Source organism: Myotis daubentonii, chromosome 2 (genome assembly GCF_963259705.1).
Source record: "Myotis daubentonii chromosome 2, mMyoDau2.1, whole genome shotgun sequence".
In the NCBI taxonomy this organism is placed as follows: Eukaryota; Metazoa; Chordata; class Mammalia; order Chiroptera; family Vespertilionidae; genus Myotis; species Myotis daubentonii.
Genome location: NC_081841.1, coordinates 10,560,309 through 10,587,432, shown reverse-complemented (window position 1 = coordinate 10,587,432; position 27,124 = coordinate 10,560,309). Strand labels below are relative to the sequence as shown.

General features: G+C 47.3%; 1 protein-coding gene across 7 annotated transcripts in view; it reads right to left on the bottom strand.

Annotated features, from left to right (window-relative positions):
* LARGE1 (LARGE xylosyl- and glucuronyltransferase 1) overlaps positions 1–27,124 on the bottom strand; it is a 440,149-nt gene that overhangs the window by 189,750 nt on the left and 223,275 nt on the right. For all 7 annotated transcript variants that reach the window (XM_059681723.1, XM_059681724.1, XM_059681721.1 and 4 more), the window contains one exon: positions 16,321–16,444. In XM_059681723.1, coding sequence (XP_059537706.1) covers positions 16,321–16,444 — 124 coding nt within the window. The remainder of the gene's footprint in view (positions 1–16,320; positions 16,445–27,124) is intronic.

Here is a 27,124-nt window from a genome sequence, read left to right as displayed (position 1 = left end):
AGATACCTTGAAATTTGGAGGAAGTAGCTTTGTATCTTTTTTAACCTAATCTTAAATCAAAAGTAGTTTCCCTATTCATTTATTCAAGCAACATTCAACTTTCATTATTAGATCAATAAAAATCTTATTTTAAAAAGTGATTTTGAAAAGGTTTATCCATTTGTGAGGCTGTAACATATTCTCACTACCTTTTCCCCACTGTTAGGATTTAGGTTGTGTCTGATATTTTATATATATTTATTTTTTTATTGAGTTCAGAGAGGAAGAGAGAGGGAGAGAGAGATAGAAACATCAATGATGAGAGAGAATCATTGATGGGCTGCCTCCTGCACGCCTCCTACTAGGGATTGAGCCCACAATCCGGGCATGTGTCCCAACCAGTAATCGAACCATGACCTCCAGGTTCACAGGTTGATGCTCAACCACTGAGCCATGCTGGCTGGGCAGGTTGTGTCTGATTTTTAGTACTGCAAACAAACTATACCATGATTAAATCCATTGACTCAATTTCCATAGGCAAAGGATGTCTGCCTCCAGTAGCTTGTATATGTTTATCAACAATCTTGATACACATTGCAAAGCTATTAAAAAAGGAAGGCTATCATGGCGTTCATTTACAACAGACACTTTCAGGAGTTGTTCCCAAGTGGATACTATTTTCCTTTTCTTTTTTTTTTTTAACCAGTTGCTTTTCTTCTTTTGTAAATCCTTCATTCTTTTCTTATACCCATTTTTCCATTGGCCTATTTTTCCTATTGATTTGTAAGAGTTCATTATATGTGACACGCTGTGTCTGATTCAAGTATAAATTTCCCAGTTTTCATTTGCCATTTAGTTTTGTGTCAGTTGCTTCCTGACATTCAGAATGTTCCCCTTGGGTTGTTTTTGTTTTCACATTTCAATTATTCAAACCTACTGAAGTTTTTCTTTGACAATTTTTTCCACTTCTCTTGGGCACATACAAATTTTCCCTACCCTCAGAGTCAATTACGTGTAAGCTCTATGTCAACAATAGGGATGAGATGGTCAAGAGCAGAGGGTGTCCACCCGCATGAACGTCACATTGTAGTGGATGAGTTAGACTTACTAGCATCACCAATATTTAGGTGTCAAAAGAATTTAAAAAATAACTATACAAGGAAAGTGTTTAACAAATAACTATAGAATGACAATTACCATAAAGAAGGAAGCACAGAGCAGCATGACAACTTATAGCAGGGAATCCAAATATTAATAGAACGGGGCGGGGGGGAGGGGGGGGCTAAGAGCAGTTTCCTTAAGAGTTATACTAAGCTCTAAACAGCAGACAGGGAGGGAAGGGGGAGAGAAGGCTTCTATTTTAGGTAACATGATGAACTAGATAGCCCAAAAGCCCTCCCAGCAAAATAAATAAAAACATAGATGTATTATGCATATAATAGTTCTACATAACAACATGTATATACATTATATATTATATACAACATATGTACACCTATGTAATATATTCATATGTAATCTATTATACAGTATGTAATTTATATTATAGAATACACATTATATAATTTATTATACACTAGAGACCCAGTGCACGAAATTCGTGCATGGTGTGTGTGTGTGTGTGGGGGGTCCCTCAGCCTGGCCTGCACCCTCTCCAATCTGGGACCCCTCGGGGGATGTCTGACTGCCGGTAGACAGACATCCCTCTTGCAATCTGGGACTGCTGGCTCCTAACCACTCACCTGCCTGCCTGCCTGATTGCCCCTAACCCCTCTGCCTGCCTGCCTGCCTGATTGCCTCTACCTTGCCCCCCTGCTGGCCCAATCGCCCCTAACCACCTCTGCCTCGGCCCCCAGTCTAAGCCGCAGCCTGGCCTCCCTCCTTTTGGGGGCGATCTGGCTGATCAGGGGAAGGCACTGCCCCCGACCCCCCACTGCTGCTGCCAGAACCTCGGGCCAGCCCTGGGCAGCAGCTGCTGCCATCTGCAGCTTGCCTGAGCCTCAGGCAGTCGCTGCAGCTTTGTTCGGAAGTATGTCCGGACGGTTGTCCAGAAGGCGTCTACCCTAATTAGATTATTACCCTTTTATTAGTATAGATATACTAGAGGCCCATTGCATGAAGAGATTCGTGCAATAAGCCTTCCATCCCCTGGTTGCCAGCACCGGTTTTCCTCCGGCACCCGGGACCCAGGCCTTCACTCCAGCTGCAGCGGAGAAGCCAAGCCTCTTCAGTCTTCAGTTGCCTTCAGTCGTATTCAGTCTTCACTCTGCGTCTGCATATGCAAATTAACCACCATCTTTGTTGGGTTAATTTGCATGCTCATCCTGATTGGCTGGTGGGTGTAGCAGAGTGACACCAATTTGCATGTTTCTCTTTTATTAGTATAGATATGTTTACATAAGTATATAATAGATAAGTATTAGATATGTATATTATATATCATATATTGAGATACATTAAAATGTGTATCATACATTTATATGTACATATAATACATATACTTATGTAAATACTAGAGGCCCAGTGCACAAATTTGTGCACCAGTGGGGTTCCCTTGGCCTGGCCTGTGGGATCAGGCAGAAACTGGCTCTCCAACATCCCCCAAGTGGTCCCAGATTATAAGAGGGCACAGACCAGGCTGAGGGACCCCACCAGTGCATCACCAGGGCCAGGGAGGGACGTGGGATGTTGGCCAGCCGGGAAGGGACTGTGGGAGGGCTTCAGGTCGTGTCCGGCCCGTCTTACTCAGTCCCGATTGGCTGGACTCCAGCAGCAACCTCACTTACTGGTTGGAGCGTCTTCCCCCTGGTGGTCAGTGCACATCAGAGCAACTGGTCAACCAGTCTACTGTCTGCCCCCTGGTGGTCAGTGCATGTCATAACAAGCGGTTGAGCGGCTTTAGCATATCCTATATATAAAAGGCTAATATGCAAATCTACTGAATGGCGGAACGACTGGTTGCTATGATGTGCACTGACCCCAGGGGGTAGACGCTCAATGCAGGAGCTGCCTCCTGGTGGTCAGTGCACGCCCACAGGGGGAGCACCGCTCAGCCAGAAGCCTCTCCACCTCTGCAGCAGCACTTAGGATTTCATGCACTGGGCCTCTAGTCATTAGCATATTACACTTTGATTGGTTGAACGGCTGACCGAACGACCGGACACTTAGCATATTAGGTTTTTATTCTATAGGATAATTATATATTGTATACTTTATATATATTACATATATAAAATTTAAGCTGTCATAAAAGCAAAATTACAAATAAAAGTCAGAGTTCAAAAATGAGACTACAAGTAATTTCAGAACCTTCCCTGCCCTAAGGGAAGCAGCTTCCATTGCTGAGGCTGGGGGTGCAGGAGAGAGAAGGGGAGGCCCAGGGCCTGGCTAATTAGGAGTTAGAGAGAAGACACTGCATAAAGTTAGGACCTCAAACTCTGGACGCTCTGCATAAGGTGACCTGGAAATAAACTCCACCACACAGCAGAAAAATGCCAGGAGACACACTTAGCTTGATGGGGAAAGGTGGCTCGTTTGGGGGAGGGGAGCTTGAGAAGCTGCTCCTGGAAGCTGAACCATGCAAGGGTGTGTGGTCTGAATGCAAGCTACCTGTGAGAGCTGACAAACCTCAAAAGGAGAGTTAATTCAAAATAATGAGGGCTGGCAGTGCCTCAGGCGATTGGCAGTAATACACAGGCATACCTCACTTTATCTCGCTTCGCAGTCATGGAGCTTTTTTATTATTATTATTTAATAAACTGTAGGCAAGGCCATCCACCAGCAAAGAGATTATGACTTGCTTTGTTGGGGTGGTCTGGCACCAAACCCGCAAAATCACCCAGTTGTGCCTGTATGCCAACATGATTTCAGGCAAACACTTCAATGCTTCCCTAAATCAGCATGGATGGTACATAGTATTCTGTTATAGGGATGAAACCCAGGGCCAGCTGAAGGTCTTCATTCCTGTTTCCGCTTCTATCTATCAGAGATGTCATGGCCAAATTGTCTTTGGTCTCAGGTGCCTCGTCTGCAAATTGGGGTCATCATAGCACTGATTTTAAAGGGCTGTTGTGAGAGTGAAATGAGATAACCCACATGAAATGCTTAGGACTGTACCCGGTATATAAGTAGCAATAAATGGTGGTGGTGGTTGCTCTTTTGTTACCATTTTAGGCATATTAGTGTCAGCCATCTTATTCATTGGTTAGCTTATTAATATTTTCTCCATTGTTCGTTACTCAATTTTCCAAAGGCCTGCAGTTTCTTATAGGTAGAATCAGCTTTGAAAATTTTAACCAGTTAACTGCCACGCGTCCAAAACGGAAACCATCCCCACACGCCACGATATTTTGAATTAAAAAAAATCAGTTTGCAATTAATATTATACAAATAAATATATGACTCACAATTCGGGTGTTCTTGAATATTTTCAGTGGAAAATTCTCACGAAAAATGATTTTTTAAAAGCATCTCTAGACGCTTATGGCGTACGAAGGGTTAATTTTGGTTTTCTGTTTTGTCCTTTCCTTGCCTCATGAATTCGTGCCCTTCACTTGATTTTCCTCGAGCTTTCCCCAGGTCCACACCGTTGTTCCTATTTGCGTTTCCAAGCGGAGTGTGAGACTCATTTATCATGGTCTCATTTCTGAATAATGAAGGCACTGAAGGCTATTAAGACATCTCCAGTGACAGCTTTGGGACGTTCCATCAACCGTAGTGTGAAACGTTCCACCTCTGCTGTTTGCAAAATGGGTAATGATTTTAGCTTTTATTTCCTTTTGGCTTAAGTAAACATTTAGGAGCATTCTTCATAACCCCCTAACACCCAGGTATTTAGAACCGCCATTAAAAAGTTTGCTTCTGATGTGTAGTTTTATTGCATTGTGGTCAGGAGTGGGGCCTACATAATTTTTACGGTTTGAAATTTAATGAGGTTTTATTGTACCCTCAGTTTATGAAATTTTTTTCATGATCTACTTGGAAATCCACTTTTATTCCATTTTCTGGACATGAAACTTGATATCTATTGATATCAATTATATTTTAAAAACTGCCTTTGCCATTACATTAACAATGTGTTTTGCCTTTTCATTGATTGAAACTCTCCTAATATATTCTATATTTTTATCAGTTTTTGCTTTGTATATCACATGTGTGGCACCAATTCAAAATTATAAATCTAATTAAATATATTTTATATTTAATATATTTGTTACATATTAAAATAAAGTTTTTTATATTATACAATATTTATAGTGTATAACATATAACATTGTATAAGTATATTAATATATTTTGTTGTATTTATAACATTTGAAATTAATATATCCACGGCATATGTCTTCATATGTCGAGACATCCTAATATAAATTTTATTTTTAAAATTTATAATTTATTATAGTTGTGTTTCTTAAAGATAATAAGCACAGTTAAGATACTGCTATTTTACAATTGCATTAAAAAAACACACACACCTTAGGAATAAATTTAAGCAGGGAGGTAAAAGACCTGTACTTGGAAAATTATAAGATACTGAAGAAAGAAATTATAGAAGATACACATAAGTGGAAGCATATGCCATACTCATGGATAGAAGATTTAACATCATTAAAATGTCCATAATACCCAAAGCAATCTATAGATTCAATGCAATTGCTATCAAAATACCAATAGTGTTTTTCACAGAACTAGAACAAATAATCCAAAAATGTATATGGAACCACAAAAGACCCTGAATAGCCACAGCAATCTTGATAAAGAAGAACAAAGTTACAGGAATCATGCTACCTGATCTCAAACTATGCTACAAGACCATAGTAATCAAAACAGCATGGTACTGGCATAAACCCAGACACATAGATCAATGGAACAGAACAGAAAGCACAGAAATAAACCCACACCCAGATGGTCAGTTAATACATGACAAAGGAGTCAAGAACACACAATGGGGTAAAGACAGCATCCTATATAATAAAAGGCTAATATGCAAATTGACAAAACAGTTGAATGACCAGCAGAACAACTGGTTGCTATGACATCCACTTACCACCAGGGGGTAGACGCTCAGTGCAGGAGCTGCCCCCAGCCTGGACGCCCCAGGCCAGCCAAGGCAGGTGCCAGCAGGGGGATCCCCAATCTCCCCGCAGAGGGAGGCGACCTGCAGCAGTGGCGGGGGGCGGGGCCAGCAAGTGGGTGGTGCCAGGCCGGCCAAGGTGGGTGCCAGCAGCTCCCCCCGCCCCATCACCCTGCCGGTCGCCCCGCAGATTGGCCCTGATTGCCGGCCAGGCCTAGGGACCCTACCCGTGGATGAATTTCATGCACCGGGCCTCTAGTCTTTAATAAATAGTGCTGGGAAAATTGGACAGATACATGTCAAAAAAATGACTTTTATTCATACTTTGCATGTATCATCAGTTCATTCTTTTTCACTACTAAACAGTCCATTGAATGGATATACTAACACTGTTCACCAAATCTCCACTTGATGGACATTTGAGTTCTATGAATATTCAAGAATAAATGTTTATGTGCACATACTGGGCAGGGCAAAAGTAGGTTTACAGCTGTGAGTACGCAAAACACAGTTTATTCTTATATTACTACTTATTAATTGTTGTATTATTTTCCATAAGAACAACTGTAAACCTACTTCATTTCTGTTGGATGAATACCTAGTAGAACTGCAGAACTGCAGCTGTGCAATTGCAATTCTTACTAGAATTGTGGGCCATACTTTGTATGTATGTTTAAGTTTTCAAGAAATTAACAAACTAGTTTCCTACATGATAGTTTCATTTTACACTTCCATCAGCAATGTCGGAGAGTTCTGGCTGTTCATTGTCATTATACTGGGTGTGTAGTTGTACCTCATGATCATCTTTTTTTTTATTTATTTATTTTTTTTTTATTGCTTAAAGTATTACAAAGGGTATTACATATGTATCCATTTTATCCCCCCGCCCTAGACAGTCCCCTAGCCTCCCCTATCCCCCAGTGTCTTATGTCCATTGGTTATGCTTATATGCATGCATACAAGTCCTTTAGTTGATCTCTTACCCCCCTACCTCCTGCCCCCCAACCCTCCCCGGCCTTCCTGCTGCAGTTTGACAATCTGTTTGAGGCAGCTCTGCCTCTGTATCTATTATTGTTCAAAAGTTTAGAATGGTCTCTATTGTCCATGAATGAGTGAGATCATGTGGTATTTTTCCTTTATTGACTGGCTTATTTCACTTAGCATAATGCTCTCCAGTTCCATCCATGACATTGCAAATGGTAAGAGTTCCTTCCTTTTTACAGCAGCATAGTATTCCATCGTGTAGATGTACCACAGTTTTCTAATCCATTCATCTACTGACCTCATGATCATCTTAATTTGACTTCCTCTGATGACTAACGATGGTGAGCATTTTTCACGGATTTGCTAGCTATCCCTACATCCTCTTTGGTGATGTCTCTCTTAAAGTATGGGTCATCTGTCTTCTTGTTACTGTTGTAAGAGTTCTTCATATATTCCAGATACAAATCTTTCATCAGACCTGTGCTTTGCAAATATATTCTCCCAGTTTGTGGCTTGTCGTTTTATTTTCTTACTAATATCTTTGGAAGAACAAAACTATCAGTTTAGATGAAGTTCAACTTATCAACTTCTTTCTTTTCTAGTTTGTGCTTTTTGCATATTATTTGAGAAATCTTTGTCGAAGTTAAAGTCACTAAGATTTTTTTCCTCTGCTTTCTTCCTGTCTGTTCTATAGTTTTACCTCTCACATTTAGGTGTAAGATTCATTTCAAGCTAATTTTTGGAAATGGTATAAAGTGGATACCCCGTATGGATACCTAACGTTCTAAAACCATTTATCTCTTTCTCCTTTGATTTGCTTCCTTCCTAATTGCCACAGACTGTGTTTCATTTGCAACAATCCTCTCCTCTAACTTAGTTTTCATTCTACTTATAGCGTGACCAGTGGTCACACTGGAGCTCTGAAGAAACATCTGACCTTTTTTTTCACTAATGATCAGAGTGAAGGGTTAACAATCGCACCTGAGTTACACAACAAAACACACAAAAACTTCACTTGGGATCGCAATGCACACCGCTCTAGGCTGTTTTACAATTCGAGCAGCTGGCTTTCTGTATGTTTTCAAGAGCGACTTTTGGCATCTGCATTCGACTTTGCAAATGACTAAGAGCAATTATTTACAGATCATTCCATGTGCAACTCCTTTCAGTGCAAACCTCCTGCCCCTTTATAACAAGACCTCTTTGCTGGTGAATATTCATTTTGATTACTTTTGTGGCTGGCTGGCTGCCTTTGGATGCTTTCTTCAGGAAGTATACATGGGTGTACACGGTGTGGGCTCATGCATAGCGTGTCCTTTTCCTATTGTGTTTATACATGAGAGAACTTGGCTGGTATTCTTGGGTCTCTGTCCTTTCCCCCCCCCCCCCCCCCTCAAAACTAAGCAGACATTTTATTAGGACATGTATTATTGTAGTAGAAAAACTGAGGTAGAATTTCTACTCTTCAAAGATGATATGATTCTGTCCACTGGTTGCCCTTGCATACAGTGTAGCCTTAAACATCAAATTCTACCCCGGCGCTGCCAGCCACACATGGCTATGAGCACCTGACAGGCAGCAAGTCCAAACTGAGATGCTTAAAATATGCACTTGATTCCAGAAATAAATTTAAAAAGTACATAAAATATATAAGGAATTTTTAGAATACTGGTCCCATGCTGAAATGATAATAATTTTGACATACAGGATTAAGCAAATATTATTAAAATGCAATTCACTTGTTTCATTTTGCTTCTGTAAATGTGGCTATTAAAAATTTAAAATTACATCTTTTAAAAAATATATTTTTATTGATTTTCAGAAAGAAAGGAAGGGGGGAGAGAGAGAGAGAGAGAGAGAGAGAGAGAGAGAGAGAGAGAGAGAGAGATAAACGAGAGAGGAACATTGATTGACTGCCTCCTGCACACCCCCTACTGGGGATGGAGCCCGCAACCTGGGCATGTGCCCTGACCAGGAATGGACCTGGGACCTCCAGGTGCATGGGACCTAACGCTCGTTAACTAAGCCACACCAGCCAGGGCTTCAGGATTACATCTCGATATTCCTGTTGGACAGCCCTGCTCAAGAGCTGGACTGCTCGGATTCATTGCTATTTTGGTTCCACAAGGCTGAGTAATTTCCAGTCTCTTTTATGACCTTCCATTTCCTCATGTGGAAATGAGTGAAAATCATTATACTCACCTCAAGGCTTATGGTGGGGATAAAATAAGATTATGCATGTAAGGCTATAATGCTGGCACATAATCAATTCTTATTAATGAGAGTTATTATTATTCTTAATGGAAGGATTTTTTTAATCCTTATAATTCAAATATTTTTTAGCGTGTACCCTGATGTGAACTTATAGCTGACTTATTTGGATTGGAGGTGCCTGCCCCCTTTTGAGCTCCATGAATAGAATTCTGTTCAGCTCCTGACAACTTTTCTTAGATTATATCATCCTTTGGATGGACCCTCTAACACCTTGGCCTTCAAGTGCCTGGGGCCCCTCGTATTTATTTATTAACTTTTCACCACACCACCTCAGCTACTCCATCCCAGGGTGACGTGCCAAAAAGTGTGCCTCATCTAAAACTCTGCTCCCCAAATCCAGCCTTTTATCCCTTTCAAAACATTTAGATAATGACTCCCGTTCTCACTGAAAAAAGTTCCTTATCACACCATAATTCCCAGTTCACTCCACCCATTACTTTCTCATTACCCATCAAATACCTCTGGTCTTTCATTTCTTTTTTTCATTTTCTGGTCCAGCTTATGTTCCAAAATCCATCATCATAACCAAATACTAGTACATGAGCCACTGAAGTTCTTTAAAAAAAATTTTTTATTTATTTCAGAGAGAAGAAGGGAGAGGAAGAGAGGGATAGAAACATCAATGATGATAGAGAATCACTGATCGGCTGCCTCCTGCACGCGCCCTACTGGGGATGGAGTCAACCCGGACATGTGCCCTGACCTTGTGGGTCAGCGCTCAACCACTGAGCCACACCAAGTAGGCACTGAAGTTGTTTTTTAACTAAAGTTCTGGAAGGGGGAGACTTGTGGCACAAGAGAACAGCACTGCACTGAAGGCCAGAAGAGCCAGGCTCCAACATCACCTCCGCCCCGATCAGCAGCATTCTGCTAATTTCTCTGGTAAACTCTTTAGTAACAAAAGGGCATGTGCACTGTTTCGATAGCATGGGACTCCTGAGAGGGCACAATGCAATGAGGTACCTGAAGGCATTTCCTTCTTATCCAGGTGAATGACCACCAATGAGATCACAGCCATGCAACTGAGAAGGGATCAATGCTCATGACGGGAGAGAAGGGTCGGGGGCCGCTTACACTGCTGTAACAGAGTTGAAGTCTCTGAGCTCAGACCAATTATAGCTCCTGGTGGGACATGTCACTGTGTAGATCTGGGAAAACTGCTGTATTGTAGGAAACCACAGAGAACGGCGGATGTATGAAACGGAGACAAGGGTGAGCACATTCCAGGCAGGCAACACCTTGGAAACCATGTGTCACACAAACATGCCAGAAGACACATGTAAGTGTCAAAGTAAGTACTGAGCACTGCCACTCAGGATTCAGGTAGAGAATTCTGGGGTATGAGGAGATGACACAGGGAATATGCCAAGTTTTCAGACACCCGTTCACTCACTCTGCAGCCCCAAACATAGAACCCAGGCATTTGTTGGGGGCCACAACTGGCCAGGTTTCATCCTAAAAGCTGGGCATAGAGATAAAATGTATCCTGGTTGCTGACCTCCTGGTTCTCTCATCCAGTCGGGACAGGAGGTGAGTTAACACACAACGATCCATACACTGACGTTTGGTCTTTATTAACGCTCAGGACCAATGGAGAGACTCAGAGCGCTAAGACTTCAGTACAGCGCCAGGTGGGTATTTCTGGTTGAGTCTCTCAATGTGCAACAGGGTCCTCTGGGAGGCAATGATCTCTTATCTCTGGAAGTATTCAAAAGCAGAAGAGTGATGACCATTCATGTAGAACATCACAGAAGAAAGGGAAAGGTTTTACCTGGTGAATGCCAAGTTCCTTCCTAATTAAGAGTCCATGACTCAGAAGGAGATAGGGCCCATTCACTAGGACACCCCGTTACATAAAGAAACATTTGCCAGTGGATAGAGAGAACTGTACCAACGACACAGTCTTTTCTAATGCAGATGACCATTTCTGATGGTTGCCTACAATTTTCCATGTCTACTATTTAAAAGCCCAAGACCACTCTTCTACATACAGAAAGGTATGCTTCTGAATGCCTTTCACTCTCCATGTCTGTGCCCTGACCTCCCCTTTGCTGTCCCAGAGAGAGAAGCCTAATACGAAGCTAAGGTTGCTGCCCTGAAAGAACCAGCCCGCATAGTCACACACCACCAGGATAATCCAGGAACCAGTACAGCAACTCAGAAAACGGGAGGATGCTAACTTTTTCCAGATTTGAACCTGGCATTTCACCTCAGCCAGCCCTCCGGCATAACATGAGACCCAACAGGAGAGAAGGAGCAAGAGCCCAAGTCTATAAGCTATTCTAGAAAAACAACCCCGAATGTATAGTCTCTGGCGAGAGTTCAGGAGTCACTTGCTCCTTTGTAGAAGGGGAAGGCAAGGTGCATGGACATGATGGGTTTAGGAAGAGACCTAAGAGGTTAATCACAGCCATCTTCAAACACATGAGCGGGGAAGGGGAGGAAATAGAATTCGCTGAGTGCCTGCCATGTGCCAAGCACTGTGCTTTTCATCACAAGACCTCACTTACTGCATTCATCTGCAACAAAGGAGAGACCAGCTCTTAAAAGACAAACTCCATGCGTTACTATCTGTCTTACAATATTATTAAAATGCGCAAGGCAATCCCCAAAGGTCACACATATCTTACTTCACTTCTCTGCAGGGCGGAGCTGATCGTGTCCTCCATGAGCCAGTCCCATGTCCTCTGTGCTTCTCTGCAAGCCAAGTCTACCTCCCACGGATCCAGCCTTCCCCCACCGCCACCCCACCCCCACCCCCAGGGTATGTGCTGTCCGTTTGAACGGTGGCCTGGACCTGGCAATCCTAAAACCCAAACCCAATTGTTGGAAGACGACGGTGTTGGAGAGTCACTGTGAGATCTCAGGGGGCTTGCTTAACCCTCTGGGTTTCATTTGTCCAAAAGGAGCTGTGGGCATTGTGCCTGCTTCCCACCCGAGACCCTGTGATTCCGTGGTATCACGAGTCCCTGCTGGCTGGACATGCCCATCATTCAGAAAGCACACCTTCCTAGGAGACAGGATGGGGGGTGGTCTGCCCACCTTCCCTGGTGAGACGAACAACAGGAGCTGGTCCCCCCAGCCTGCAGGGTGCTGAGAGGTCGCAGTTACCCGCGGAGGCCTCTGCAGTCCCCCCTGGGGACCAGCACAAAGGCACCAGTGTGAGCAGGAAGCCAATTTTCAGAGTCAAACACCAATATTTTCTGTAAATAGTCCTGCCTTCCACTTCACAAGCTCTCTGCTGCTGGGAACGAGCAGGCATCGGGTCTAAGAGGAAGGGGGGAAAAGGAGGGCCCCCCGCTAGACAGTGAATCACGAAACAGCCCCCCCCCACCTCCCCCCCCCCCCCCCCCGCTTCCCTTCACCAGCTGGGGATCGTCCTCGCCCCAGGGTGGCGTGGGGGGACTTTCTGGGCCGAATGGCTGCAAGACCTGAAGTATACAATCCCAGTCCCACATCGCTTCGCTTGGAAAGCGAAGTATCAACCATCAGCCTTGGCATTTATTACCCGCCTGCCTGATCTTAGGCGAATGCTCTTCAACTCTGTGTTTCAAGTTATAAATCACCCGGGAGGGAGGTCATAAAATTCTCGCTCCGCCCCACAGGGTTGTCCTGGATGCCGCCATCCACAAAGCTAGGCAGGAAAGCCAGCCCCCTTCTCGTCCTGGCCCGCCCCCTGGGACAGCAGCCCCTTCTGCTGTGGTTCCCAGCACAAAGACGCCCGCAGTCCTGCCAGCCTGTGGGTACGGAGCCTTGGAGGCTGGGAATGACCAGGCCATGTAAACAGGAGGAAGACGGGCCAGCACTCACAGGCCACAGAGACTAGCAGACGTACCGGTCCACTGCGGATTTCCCGCGGCTCATCTTTAATCATGCACCGATCCTTCAGAAATCTCCTTTCCCTGCCACTCCCTTCTCCTGCACCACAGACACAATCAGGGGCCCACAGGGGTATTTCTGAGAAACGCCATTCCCAACAGCTGTCCCAGGGGATTTCAGGAGCACAGCGAACCCCATCCCTGAGCTGACGCTAGGGGAGGAAGAGCAGGGGAGAGGTGGGTGGTGCTGGGACCTTCAGTGCCTTCAGGAAGCGTGTTGGGGGGCAGCAAATCTCTTTTTATGAGCCAAGCCTCACACCAGCACAAGGATACGTAGGTGATGAGGAGCGAACAGGACACTGCTGGCGCTTTCTGTCCTGGGGAGAGAGAGACTTTTACCTGCTCATCACACAAAGGCGTGAAAGGTTACACTGCGCCATGAGTTTACTGAGAAATGCTGGTGACCCTATGACAACACGTGACAAAGGAACCCATGTGATGACAGAGGCAGGGGGGGCTCCCCGAGGGCAGGCAGACCTAGGAGAGAGCTGGGTCACGTTCCAGGCCAGCACAGTACAGCGAGTGTTGAAGGGAAGCCAGCTGCAATCTTATTGCCGAGGGAGGGTCTTGCATTTGTAAAAGGCGTAATGTCTGTGAAGTGCAACAACACAAGGTCTGCCTGTACATGCCGGAGGACAGGCCACGGGAGACGATGTCCTTTAGAACTCACCAAGTTTATACTTTTCAATTCTTTTTTTTTTTTTTTAAGCCCTCAATTCACGTGGCTAACAGTCCAGTAAGTAAAATAATGAACAGCAGGTCTACCTGCCCTCCAGGGGGCAGGAGAGAGTGAGAAGACCCATCTGCTCCCTCCCACGCCCCTCGCCTCCAAGAGCTCCTGGAAGTTCCCACAGATGACAGCACTCGGCACCTTACTCCTCGGCCTCCCAGCTCTCCCCCGATTCCACAACAGGCCACACCATCAGAGCCTTTTCATCCCATGCTGCCTCGGCTGCAAAGGAGAGCGGGGCATTTTTAAGGACCTGCTGCACTTCGGGCACTGCCCGGCCTTCACAGGAGCCATCTTATTTGATCCCTCCCTTCGCAGCCCATCCAACAGGTGATGGAGCCGGGATCAGAACCCAAATCAGAGTTATTCCGTGGCAGGCCAGGAGATGAACGTGGGCTTTTTGTTTTCTGCTACTTTGTCTTTTCTTAAAAAGTAGAGGGTACAGGCCCAGCTAGCATGGCTCAGTGGCTGGGCGTCGATCTATGAACCAGGAGGTCACGGTTCGATTCCCGGTCAGGGCACATGCCCAGGTGGCTGGCTCCATCCCCACAGTGTGGGCCATGTGGGAGGCAGATGATCCATAATTCTCTCTCATCATTGATGTTTCTATTTCTCTCTTCCTCCCCCTTCCTCTCTGAAATCAATAAAAATAGATATTTGTTTAAACAGTAGAGGGTACAGGCTTGCAAGGGACACGGCCCGGCCCAGGATGCCCGGAGACAGGAGAACGCAGGAGGAGGAGGCGGGCGCAGACTTCCTCGCCAGAGGCCGCCGCCCCTCCCGCTGCTTTCCCCTCGGTGTTGGCCCGCACACCCAGGAGACAGAGTGGCTTGCTTTTACCTTAATTAGTGCAGCAATTTGCTAAATTCTGTTTTTCCCTTTTTGAGAGTGTTAATCAATTTTAGCTCAGAATAGATTGGAACGGCACACACATTACCACGACAATCCCCAAACGCTGACTTCTGAGCGTCTCCATCAACCTCAGAGCCCGAAATGCGGGAAAATCAGCAGCTCTGGCCGGCATCTCTGCGATCTATTTAAAATGTTATGGCTCGGAGATGAAAATATAATGGCTTTATGAGGTTTGGAACAAGCAATTTGCTGGAATCAGCCTCATGCCTAGGTGTTTAGTCCTCCCCAAGGTGACTGGAGACAGAGCATCATGTATTTCTGCAAAGTTACACCTTCCTCTAACAACGGCAATTTGTTAAACCCACAAGCACGACGGGGTTCCAACTCTGCACCACAAGACGGAAAAGGACCAGATGGGCCCCTTCCCCTCCCCCACGAAGAAGGTTCAAGATTGAAGCGGCGGACGGACCAGCGAGGAGAAAACGTGTCCTTTTCTCTGGGGAAACCGGGAAAGGTTCTCAGGCGAAGTGGCAATGCGTCTGCGTTCCGAAGGGAGGGGGGACAAGGCGAGTGGAAGGGCATGTCAGTCAGAAGGAATAGCACAAGCAAAGCCTCCAACACAGCAGAGAAGGCAGAGAGAACCAGTAACAGAGTGAATTTGCAGGAATGACAAGAGCGTCCAGAGCCAGACTATGCAGGGCTTCTTAACCAGATGTTGACATCAGCACAGTGGCACAACAGGAGGATTTTAAGCGAGGAGGGAGTGATGGGATCGAATGGGTCTCATTTGGCTGAAACCCTCCGGCCCAACATGACCCTTAACATTTCTTCAGCTGTCTTTTAAAACACACTCACATACATCCTCTCGTTTGAGCCTCTTAATCCCTCATGGGGTTGGCATCGCAGCACCTTTCTTCAGGTGAGAAAACATACCCACCAAAGGTACAGGCCATCCACTTTGGGTCCTATGACCAGCGAATACAATCCATGAATCCAAGCCCAGGTTCAGCATTTATTTACCTCATAGGGGAACAGATCATAATATAGATCTCTTTCAGTTACGTACCAGGCCCATGGCCTGCAGCCTCCACAGAAAGCCTGGCTGGCCAGAACTGCTCAGACCCACAGACACTGTGAGCTAAGGAAGTGGTTGCTTTAAGGCAGTGGTTCTCAACCTTCTGGCCCTTTAAATATAGTTCCTCATGTTGTGACCCAACCATAAAATTACTTTCATTGCTACTTCATCACTGTAATGTTGCTACTGTTATGAATCATAATGTAAATATCTGATATGCAAGATGGTCTTAGGCGACCCCTGTGAAAGGGTCGTTCGACCGCCAAAGGGGTCGCGACCCACAGGTTGAGAACCGCTGCTTTAAGGCTTTGGAGGATAAAAGCAGACTCGGGTGGCAGCACCCTCAGTGATCCCTGGGCATTTCCAGTGGGGAGCTGAGACTTCTGCCATGGCTGAGGTCCCCTAAACCATAAACAAGAAAAGCTCCCAGTCGAGGAGACCGGGAGGCAGCCACCACCCCTCCCCCACACCGTACCTTGAGCTCGTCCGCGTTGTAGAAGTCCACGCGCACCGCGGGCACCATCCAGGTCTGGAAGAGCGTGGCCAGGATCTGCTCGGCGATGGAGTCAGCAATGAGGTGGAAGTGCAGAGGGTTCCGCCTGTGGGAATGGCAGGAAGTGGGTCAGCATGGAGCACTGAGCCCCAAAACACACCCTCACCCCTCACCGACCCTCACCGACGGCCGGTTTTCAAAAGCAACCAGAAAAGCAAATCAGGCATGTGACCAAATCAGTGCCCACTGGCGAGGCTGGCGGGGCCGGCAAGGAGCGAGGACATGCCACCAACCTCAGCTTTCAGGTGACAACAAGGACCAGGAGGGTGAAATGGCTGGTGACACGCCATCCAAGCCAATCACCGCACCTGTGAGTTAGACACCTGTGTTCCCGGGTGCCGTAAGCGAGCATGTGTAACACTCAGTTCTGGCTTCCTTCGCCCGCTGGGTGCAGCCAGCACTGTCCTGAGGTCTGTTTCCTGCTTGTTTCTCTTCCAAAGAAAACCAGGCACCCAGAAGGAGTCCCTGGGGCTGTCACTGGATATCAGTGTACCTCACTGTTCATGCTTCTACAGCTTTTCCTCATCCCACCTCCGTCAACCAGCCCTTACAGAGGCGACACTCGAGTACAACCCAACATTACACAGGGCAAAGCTGGGTTCACTCCCAGAGCTGGCGTTCAGGAGTGCGGACTTCCCAGTGTCACGTATACCTCCGCACACCTGTGTCAGGTAAACCTCCTCACACCTAAGTCAGGTATACCTCCCCACACCTGAGTCAGGTATACCTCCCCACAGCTGAGTCATGTATATCTCCACACACCTGATGCTTCCTCTGTTAAATGTTGGAAACACCTCTTCATCAGGCCACTGTGCCGATTAAATGAAATAAGTGCCATCTATAATGCATATCAAGCAAACATAGAATATTCATAAACAGCAGATATGCCTTCTTGAGGGACTACTGGGCACAACGCAATAGTTCGATGCAGCAGAAACTATCATAAATACTATTGTGCTGGTGAAAACAACAACAGCAGTTTTAATATGATGCCGGAGCACCTACGGATGAGAACCACCTGGTCCCTCTGACCTCAAGGAGCTCATCCTGTCTGCAGAGACGGGCAGCCCACAGTGAAACGCTGTAACCGTGGCGTGGAGTGTGATCATGGGGCAATGACCGCACAGCACACGTGCTATGGGAGCAAAGAACCGGAAGGGCCAGTTCTGACCGGGTCGGAAGGACGTGTGTGAGTGGGAGACGCAGCGCCTTAACAGACAGACGGCTGACAGGAGGTGAAGGGAGAGAGGAGAATAAAGGGAGTGTGGCCGCGCACAGGGGTGCTGGGACAGGGGGTGGTGAGCAGGACTCTACGGTTAGAGCAGAGAAGGGGAGAGATGAAAGGCCACGGGAAGCAATGACCATCGTTAAGCAGCCTGGACTCCATCAGCGAGGCGTGGGGAGCAGCGTGGCCTGCCCCTGAGCTCCCGGCCTCCGGGCAGCCCTGTGCTAAGTGCCAGACACAGGGCCCGGCTCCCAGCCTCCCGTCCCCATGCTCTCTTTCTACCCAGGCCTTCTCAGATGCGGTTTGCTCTGCAGGAAACCCTCTCGCCCTGGCTCATTCCGTCAATACTTACTGAGCACACACGATCTGCCAGGCAACGAGCAGGATGCGGGGGACATGGGGTGAGTAAAGACACGCCATCCCTGCCCTCACCATGGTCCCGGTCTGGCCTCTGCTCCTCCTCCCCCCCCTCCCCATTCAGCACTGGATGGCCCATCACCCAGTCTTCAGCTCTGAGGGCGGCCTTTTGCTCTTTGAATCCTACCCTGACTAAGTCAGGCCCTTCCTCACAGGCAGGCAGCTCAGCACCACGTGCCTCTCCGCAGGTAGGGATCACCTGTTTGCTGGTCTACATCCCACCTGACTGAGCTCAGGGAGGTCAAGGATCGTGCCAGGTGTGTTTGAGTGGATTGCCCCATGGTAGCGTCCGGTGCCTGGGATGTGGTAGGATTCACAAAGGATCTGACTGGGTGGATGGGTGGTGGACGGTAGACAGATAAGGGGTAACAGGTGGACACATCATAGAAGAGATTAGACAAGACGGATGTGGACTGAGGATCTGATGAAGATGGTGAGAGGACAGCGGCCGGCCAGGAGGCTGAATCTGGAGGGAAAATGGAGAGGAAGCAGCCGAAGGTGACGCTGAGATTCCTGGTGGGCGCTGATGTCTCCAGGACAGGGCTGGACGAGGAAAGACGCTGGAGGAAGGTGGTGATTTGGGGGTTGGGTGCACCAACTGTGAGGTGAGGTGGCCAAGTGCCGGGGTCCAACCCCAGCGGGTCCAGGGGTCCCCAAAGGTGTGGACGGAGTCGGCGAAGAAGGAAGGACATGGAGACAGCGTTCAGTTGATCAGCAGCCTAGCCAGGATCTCTAGCCAGGATCTCCAGCCAAGTTCTGTGTCCATGTCCTCTTGCTAGGTTCTCCAGCCAGGTTCTCCAGGTTCTCCAGCCAGGCTCAGTCACCAGGTTCCAGTCAGGTTCTCCTGCCAATCTCCGCAGTCAGGTTCAGTCCAGGATCCCTTGCCATGTTCTCCCGCTAGGCTCTGTCTCTAGGCTCTGAGGCCAGTCCTTCTCCAGGACCCTCCGGCATGCTCTCTCCAGCAAAGTTCTTCTGTCTCTAGGCTCCGTGTAGGTTCTGTCTTCTTGATTCTGTTCTAAGTTCTGAGTGTTTCTGTCTTGTTACAACTGTATTTATACCAGTTGATTCAATCCTATCAATCTCTATTACAAAGGTTAGGGCTTTTCTTATCTCCATTCCAGGGAGAAAAGATTATGTAGTTTAAGCATGATTGTTCGTAGTTAAAGGGATTAATTACCCGCCTGGCACTTAGTTGAGGGGTTTTATTCCCACCCTAACTTCAGGGGAAAATCCCTACCTGGGGATTCAACCTTTCTCGGAGAGTTGACTTTGGTTAAAACACAGCACCAAGAAGGTGAGCAAACATATTAAGAACCGTATGCCATATATGCCAGGTCCCTTGAAACAGCAAGGATGGACCGGCTCCCGGCAAATTCCCCCTTTTTTATTTTTTAAAAGCAAGCATTAAAAAGAAAAACCTGAAACGCTCTCTTGTATCCATTTTAAGAGTAGGATTGGTGCTTTCTGCTATTACCTGAGTCCTGATCTATCACCCCAGGGAGAGCTTGCCAATCCTGCACTTTCCCGGGGTGGAAAGGCTGCAGTGGGGTTAAGGATAAGGCTCCTTGGGCCTACCTTCTCCCATGCCTCTACATTTACCTTTCCGGCACCTTTCCTTCCTCAGAAAAGCATGGACGTATTTCTTGTATAAAATGTTCTGTCTGACTGGGAGTAACCTTAATTCCTCTGCTAACAAGCATATATGTTAAAAGATCAATACGGAGTCTTTTTTCTTTAGACTCAGTATGGCACATCTTCTTAATCTAAAGATCAATACAGAGTCTTCTTTCTTTGGACTCAGTATGGCACATCTTCTCAATCTAAGAATCAATACAGAGTCTTCTTTCTTTGGACTCAGTATGGCACATCTTCTCAATCTAAGTTCTGTACTATCCACCTTCTTACCCTACTTATCCTCTATAGGGGGGTCTGTAGCACCCTGGTGGAGTCCTATCCGTCCCGAGTGTGGGGTTCTCAATGGGGGGGGCTTACCTAAGGGAATCCTGTTCCAGGGGTTCCCAAAGGTGTGGACGGATTCGGCGAAGACTATCCACCCTCTTCCTATGGTGGAGTCTGATCCGTCCCGAGTGTGGGGGTTCTCAATGGGGGAGGGGGGCTTACCTAGGGGAATCCTGTTCCAGGGGTTCCCAAAGGTGTGGACGGAGTCGGCGAAGACTATCCACCTTCTTCCTACGGTGAAGTCCGATCCGTCCCGAGTGCGGGGCGCTTACCTAGGGGTCCCTGTTCGGGCGCCAGATGCCGGGGTCCAACCCCAGCGGGTCCAGGGGTCCCCAAAGGCGTGGACGGAGTAGGCGAAGAAGGAAGGACACAGAAGCAGCGTTCAGTTGATCAGCAGCCTAGCCAGGATCTCCAGCCAAGTTCTGGTCTCGATCTCCAGAGAGGTTCTGCTTTGGATCTCCAGGGAAGTTCTGTAGCCATGTTCCCTTGATAGGTTCTCCAGCCAGGTTCTGTCCAGGTTCTCCAGTCAGGTTCAGTGTCCAGGTTCCAGTCAGGTTCTCCTGCCAATCTCTGCAGTCAGGTTCAGTCCAGGATCCCTTGCCATGTTCTCCCGCTAGGCTCTGTCTCTAGGCTCTGAGGCCAGTCCTTCTCCAGGATCCTCCGGCATGCTCTCTCCAGCAAAGTTCTTCTGTCTCTAGGCTCCGTGTAGGTTCTGTCTTCTTGATTCTGTTCTAAGTTCTGAGTGTTTCTGTCTTGTTACAACTGTATTTATACCAGTTGATTCAATCCTATCAATCTCTATTACAAAGGTTAGGGCGTTTCTTATCTCCATTCCAGGGAGAAAAGATTATGTAGTTTAAGCATGATTGTTCGTAGTTAAAGGGATTAATTACCCGCCTGGCACTTAGTTGAGGGGTTTTATTCCCTCCCTAACTTCAGGGGAAAATCCCTACCTGGGGATTCAACCTTTCTCGGAGAGTTGACTTTGGTTAAAACACAGCACCAAGAAGGTGAGCAAACATATTAAGAACCGTATGCCATATATGCCAGGTCCCTTGAAACAGCAAGGATGGACCGGCTCCCGGCAGCCAAGCCGGGTGGGGCTGGACGAGCGAGCCTGGGCCTGAAGAAAGCTCTTACCCAAGGTCAACCTGCCATACACATGACAGGTGCACGAGGGCAATAACCTGAAGGAAATGAATGGCAGAAACCATTAGCACGACAGAGTTCCTCCGTGGGACCACTGTCTGAAAGTGGCAGATTCCTCCGTGGAACCATCCATTCAAGGGGGGTTGGGGGGGGGAGGGGGCCGGCCCTCAGTTTCCCTGCAGCAGGGCTGCCAGGAGCCTGATGAGGACCGGTGGCCTGAGGAGTCATGTCTGCTCACTGGCCAGAGGCTTAGCTGATGGCTACGTCAGGGGCAGCCGGTCAAAGCCCCTGGGAAGACAGATGGTCCACTTAGCCCTCACCGTTGGCACAGCCACTCCCCTCTCCCCCAGAGCCCCGGTAGAGCCTTATGGATGGATGGAGGAAGCTGGAGCAAGTTAAGCCTGCATAATTGCCAGCTTGCATTTTTATCCAGAATGGAGGGATGGCGTCATTTCAGACATGGGGCGATGGTACCAAATGTCTGTATCCTGGTTCGTGCTATTCCCTCCCCTCCTTGAACAGGGGTTTCTGCTCATCCTTCAAAATTCCGTCTGAAAGTCGTCTCCTCCTAGCAACTGTCTCAGAGCACATCCATGTCCCTTTCCTGCTAACTCAGCACCGCAGAGGAAAGGCAAGTGAACCATCTATAGCACGGCGCTGTGATGCACATTCAGACCCCAGGCTCCGGTCCAGACTGTGACACCGAGGACAGGAGCCATCTTTTCATCTCCATCCCCAGGGCCCCGCAGAGGGGCTGGCATCCACAGTGCTCAACACACACTTTGCAGTTGCATGGGGCTGGGCTGCCCCATGCGACTGCCAAGTTGGGGAATGGCACACATGAAGAGGCTGACACAAACAGTGAAGGGCACCCCTGGGGTTGGGTGGGAACCCCTTATGCATGCAATCAGGGGGCTCTGCGGGGAGGAGCACGGAGCGATGGGACCCCTCCTCGCTGGTAGAGAAGACAGGAAGTTCCCAGAGACATGCATTGGCATGGGCCTCTGGGTGGGAAGAGGTGGAGGATGGAGGTAGGCATCCTGCAGGATAGAAGAGAGTAAGGAAAGGGCGGTCGGGAGGGATGGACACGGCATGTCTGTGGAACAGCGAGTCTTGTTTGGGTGGCTCATACAAGGACATGTGATGAACACCTATTGCATGCCAGGCGTGGGCAGGATAAAAAGAGAGTGACAGACTTCCTGGCAGGCTGGGACAGAGTACGGGGCCTCCTAGGATGTGTGACTTGCAGTCTCTAAGAGAAAGAGAGCCAGGCAGGCTTGGGGGACTCCACGGGCAGCGATCACCCCTGGAATTCGGGACGTTAACCTGGCTATAGAGGAGACACACCAGCGCTGGTAGAGGAGGCTGCTGAAAGCATTCCTATGAGGTGTCCCCTCCATGACCTTCCTCTGGTCCCAAGTGCCTTCCCAGAAGGGAGAGTAAATCCACAGACACTTAGCTCATCGTTAGGGCAAAACTAGTGTTTGCACGGCCCCAGGGACCAGTGTGCCTCATGCACTTCCCTCAGAAGACTGTGAAAATGCTCAACCAGGGGACATGGGGGGCTCCCAGCGCAGGTGACGTGTGCTGACACTGACTCATCGTGGGAACTTGGTCCTGTCCGCCACACCTCTCGGTGGCCACGGAGAAAGCACCTGAGAACATTGCCCAGACCACTTTTCCTGGAGTCTCCATGGAAACCAAGTTCCCCTTGAGCTTTACCTTGCGAATCCACTGCCAACCAGATGGTCTCCCCTTCATATTCCACAGGCCCCTTGGAATCAAGACAGCCCAATCACAACCCCCCTGCCCCGCCAGGTTACTAACTGTGGGGTGCTTGTTAGGTTCCATCTCTGTCCGTGGGGACAGACTGGGGTCTGTCACTCATGGGTATAGCCCAGCCCCCAGAAAAATGTCCAGCATGTTACGTGGGGGCTCATTTTGTCCTCTCTTGTCCCCTCTCACAAGCATAGGGGTGCTATTGCTGAGTTACTAAGCAAATCCATTCCTAGTTATATACAAAAAGTATATGAAAACATGTTAAAGGTAAAGGGGGCCAAATATATGGTGACAGAAGATGATCTGACTTTGGGTGGTAGGCACACAATGCAATATAGAGATCATATATCATAGTAATGTACACTTGAAACCTATATATTCTTATTAACCAATGTCACGCCAATCTATATATATAAAAGCCTAAGTGATCGGCCGACCAGAAGCTATGACACACACTGACCACCAGGGGGCAGACGCTCAATGCAGGAGCTGCTGAGCAACAGCAACTTTGTACAGTGCCATCTGGAACTCCGGGACCCCTCGGGGGATGTTGGACTGCTGGTTTCGGCCCGATCCCCGCAGGCCAGGCTGAAGGACCCCACCTGCCGGAGGGACCTCACTCGCTCCACAGACACCCTTAGAGCCACGGCACCACCCCAGGTGCAGTGGCTGGGGCGGGACCGCAAGAGGTTGGCTCCAGGACCTGTCCATCCTATCTCACCCAGTCCTGCCCCGCCACCACCTTCTAATTAATTTTCTTTCAATGTGCATGAATCCGTGCACCGGGCCTCTAGTAAATTTAATAAAGAAAATAAACTCTCTTTGCCCTAAAACAAACAAAAACATAAGTCAAAAGCTTGTATACAAATCTTCATGGTGGCATCATTCAAAAGGCAAGAAGTGGAAACAACCCAAATGGCCACCAACTGGTGAACAGATAAACAAAACTTGGTCTATTCCATACAATGGAACATTATTGAGCAATGAAAAAGGAATGAAGTACTGACAGGTGCTATGACATGGATGGACCTTAAAAATACTATGCTAGGTGGAAAAAGCCAGGCACAAAAGTCTAAATGATATCATAGGATTCCATTGCTATGAAATGTCCAGAATAAACAAATCCATGATAACGTCGATCTGTGGCATCAGGGGGTGGAGGTGGAAGTGACTGCTATTGGGTATTAGGGTTTGCTTTTGAGATGATGAAAATGGCCTACTGTTAGATAGTAGTGTAGTGATGGTTGCACAACTGTGAATACACTGAAGACCCACCAAGTGTCCACGTCTAAAAAGTGAATTTTAGAGAACGTGAATTACACCCCAATACTTACTCCTTTGCCTATGAGGGGGAGTGATGGTCTGAATGGTAAGTTTGGATGAGGGAGTCAGGCCTGGTGGGCTGGGCTCTTCCTGGACTTCTTCCTCGGGGGGCTGTGCTGTTGTGTGCTAAGTGGCTTGCCCAGGTGAGGAAGGCCTGTAACTGACCAGGTGGCCTCAGACCAGGTCAACCCAATTCACACATTGGAAAGGATATCCCAGAATTCAAGACAACAAAGGTGCTATTTCATTTTCCCGGTGTCACTTCTGAGTCTCACATTCGGTTCCTACCTCACAAGGTAAGCACCGGTTTTCACAACAGGGCCCTGCAAATTCCAAGATCAGTCCAAGGCCACGTCTCCATCCTGTTCTCTTTTGTTCCGAGGGAGATCCGACAACAGATGCTAAGGACACAGTTACACTGAAGTGAATTTCATCTACTAATGATAATCAGAACTCATTCAGAAGAATCCCAAAGGGATTAATTCTCTCCATTTTTTATTCAATGCTACCTAATTTTATATCTACACAACATCTGACCTAGCCTTTTATACCTGTCGCTGGTTATATGTACATTGTGGGGAGCATTGCTTTAAACCCATGTGAAGAGGTGCGTGCCTGTACAGACGGACCAGTGTGGGTCCCAGACAGCCTCCCTGGGTTCAAACACACAGACGTTGCCGCAGACTTCAAACAAGACCCAGCTTTTACAACAAAAAAGAGAGCGAGCGCGTGCCTCATCTTCAGCAGGGCCTGCAACTCGGCTGGTAATGAGCGATGCTCTGGCCGCCTCCACTGCTCCCCTGTCCCAGGGTGCGATGCAATAAATATGGTCACACAAAGAGGCAGAGATGATTAAACCTCAGCTTTCTCCTCGCGTTTCCTTCCTTAGCCTGTCGGGAATGTGCCACGGCCCCTGCAAGGCAACCCAGGGTCTGTTTTTATTAAACTACACAGGGACATCCGAGCTGAATAATCCTTAATTATTAAGTTGGGAATGGAACTGCAATTTTGAGAAAAAGAAGGAGCCGGTGATGGCAACCTGAACGCTCAGTGATTCTGTTGCACTTAGAGATGTAACAGAACTCACTGCGGGAAAACGCGGCGGCCAGAATGAGGTTTCCAGTGAGAGGTCTTGGGGTGCGGGAGGACAGGTGGCCTTGATAATGCGGGATGATTCAAGGACAAGTCAGTTCCAGGTCAGAAAAGCTCTCCATGGGAGAAGAACAGAGCCACTTTCCAGAAAATCAAAAGGCCTCCTGGTGTAGTAAGAGCAGCATGGACTCTGGGGTTTGCAGAGGGGAGGTTGGAATCCCAGGAGCAGCCCTTACCCGTGACCTTGGATGAGCTCTTTAACCTCTCCATGTCTCAGTTTCCTCATTCACGTGTAGGGATAATGGCATTGATTGACTGGGCTGGGATGAAGGTGGAGTAAAAATATGTGATGCTTGGCATCTGACCTATATAAGTTCGTTCTCTGATTTCATGTGTATGTGCATAACCAAAGAGCATAAGCTCTCTCGCCCGTTTAAAGATATTACCCTGTCTATATTTTTTATTCTTAACTTTATTGAGATAGTAGAGGCCTGGTCCAGAAATTCGTGCATGGGCAGGGTCCCTAGGCCTGGCCGGTGATCAGGGCTGATCTGCGGGGCAACTGGCAGGGTGATTCGGGGATCCCTGCTCACACCCACCTTGGCTGGCCTGGCACCACCCACTTGCTGGCCCCGCCACCTGCCACTGGCAGGGGCCTGCGGGCTTGGGGCAGCTCGTGTTGAGCGTCTGCCCCCTGGTGGTCAGTGCATGTCATAGTGACCAGTCGTTCTGCTGGTTGTTCTGCCATTCGGTTGATTTGCATATTAGGGTTTTATATAGATAGATAATTGACAAATAAAAGTTGTATATATTTTAAGGTAAACATGAAGTACCATAAACATTTAAGGTGATGGTTTCACATTTATACATTATGAAATAATCATGACAATCAAGTCAATTAACATAGTCTTCCTCTCCTATAGTTATCATTTTTTTCTTTTCTTTATTCCATGGTATTGTCTTAAGTCATCCAGGCCTTTAAAACTTCCATTTATTTCATACTCAGTATCCTAAAAATACCCACCTGAGAGGATGAAGAGAACTATGAAGAGTCACAATAGTGATAGCAATGTCTACATGGTCCTCCAAAATGATAATTAAAAATAAAATAATAATAATAATAATAATAATAATAATAAAATAATAAATAACTCAAAATGGTAACATTTTTTTTTTTTCTGAATGAAAGCTCAGACTTTGAAGCTAGGTTGACAGGGATCAAACCTGGCCCTGCCCATCCTCTCTGCATTGACTTAACATCTTGATCCTCAGTTTCATCATCTGTAAAATGGGGACAATAGCAGTATCCACCTCAAAGAAACCTATGCACTCATTTCTGAAAAACACGAGGAATAGAGCCTGATGCATTCATATTTGTTAAATAAATAAAATGCAGAGATGCTTCACACAGATCATCTCCTCTGGTAGTCAGGCTCAGTGACAGCTTGGGGACAAGCCAGAGCTCCAAGTACAGTGACTTGCCTAGTGGCTCCCAGCTCATGGATGGCAAGACCAGAATCCCCATCTAGCTCTGGTTCTTGGTTTTATTCAAATCCTAGTTCCTCCCTTCACAGTCTGGAAACTGCTTCTATAATAAGTTTAAGCCTGAATAAGCAGTAAGACAGTTAGAGGCAGATACTGGTCACGAATATGCTATTTTATCCTCCATGGTCTTCAGGGGCACATATGAAAATAATATAAACAAACAAACAAAACACCCAAAACAACAACCCAGCTGCTTGATATGCACAGTGAGGGAATCACCACGCTCCCTCCTGCGAA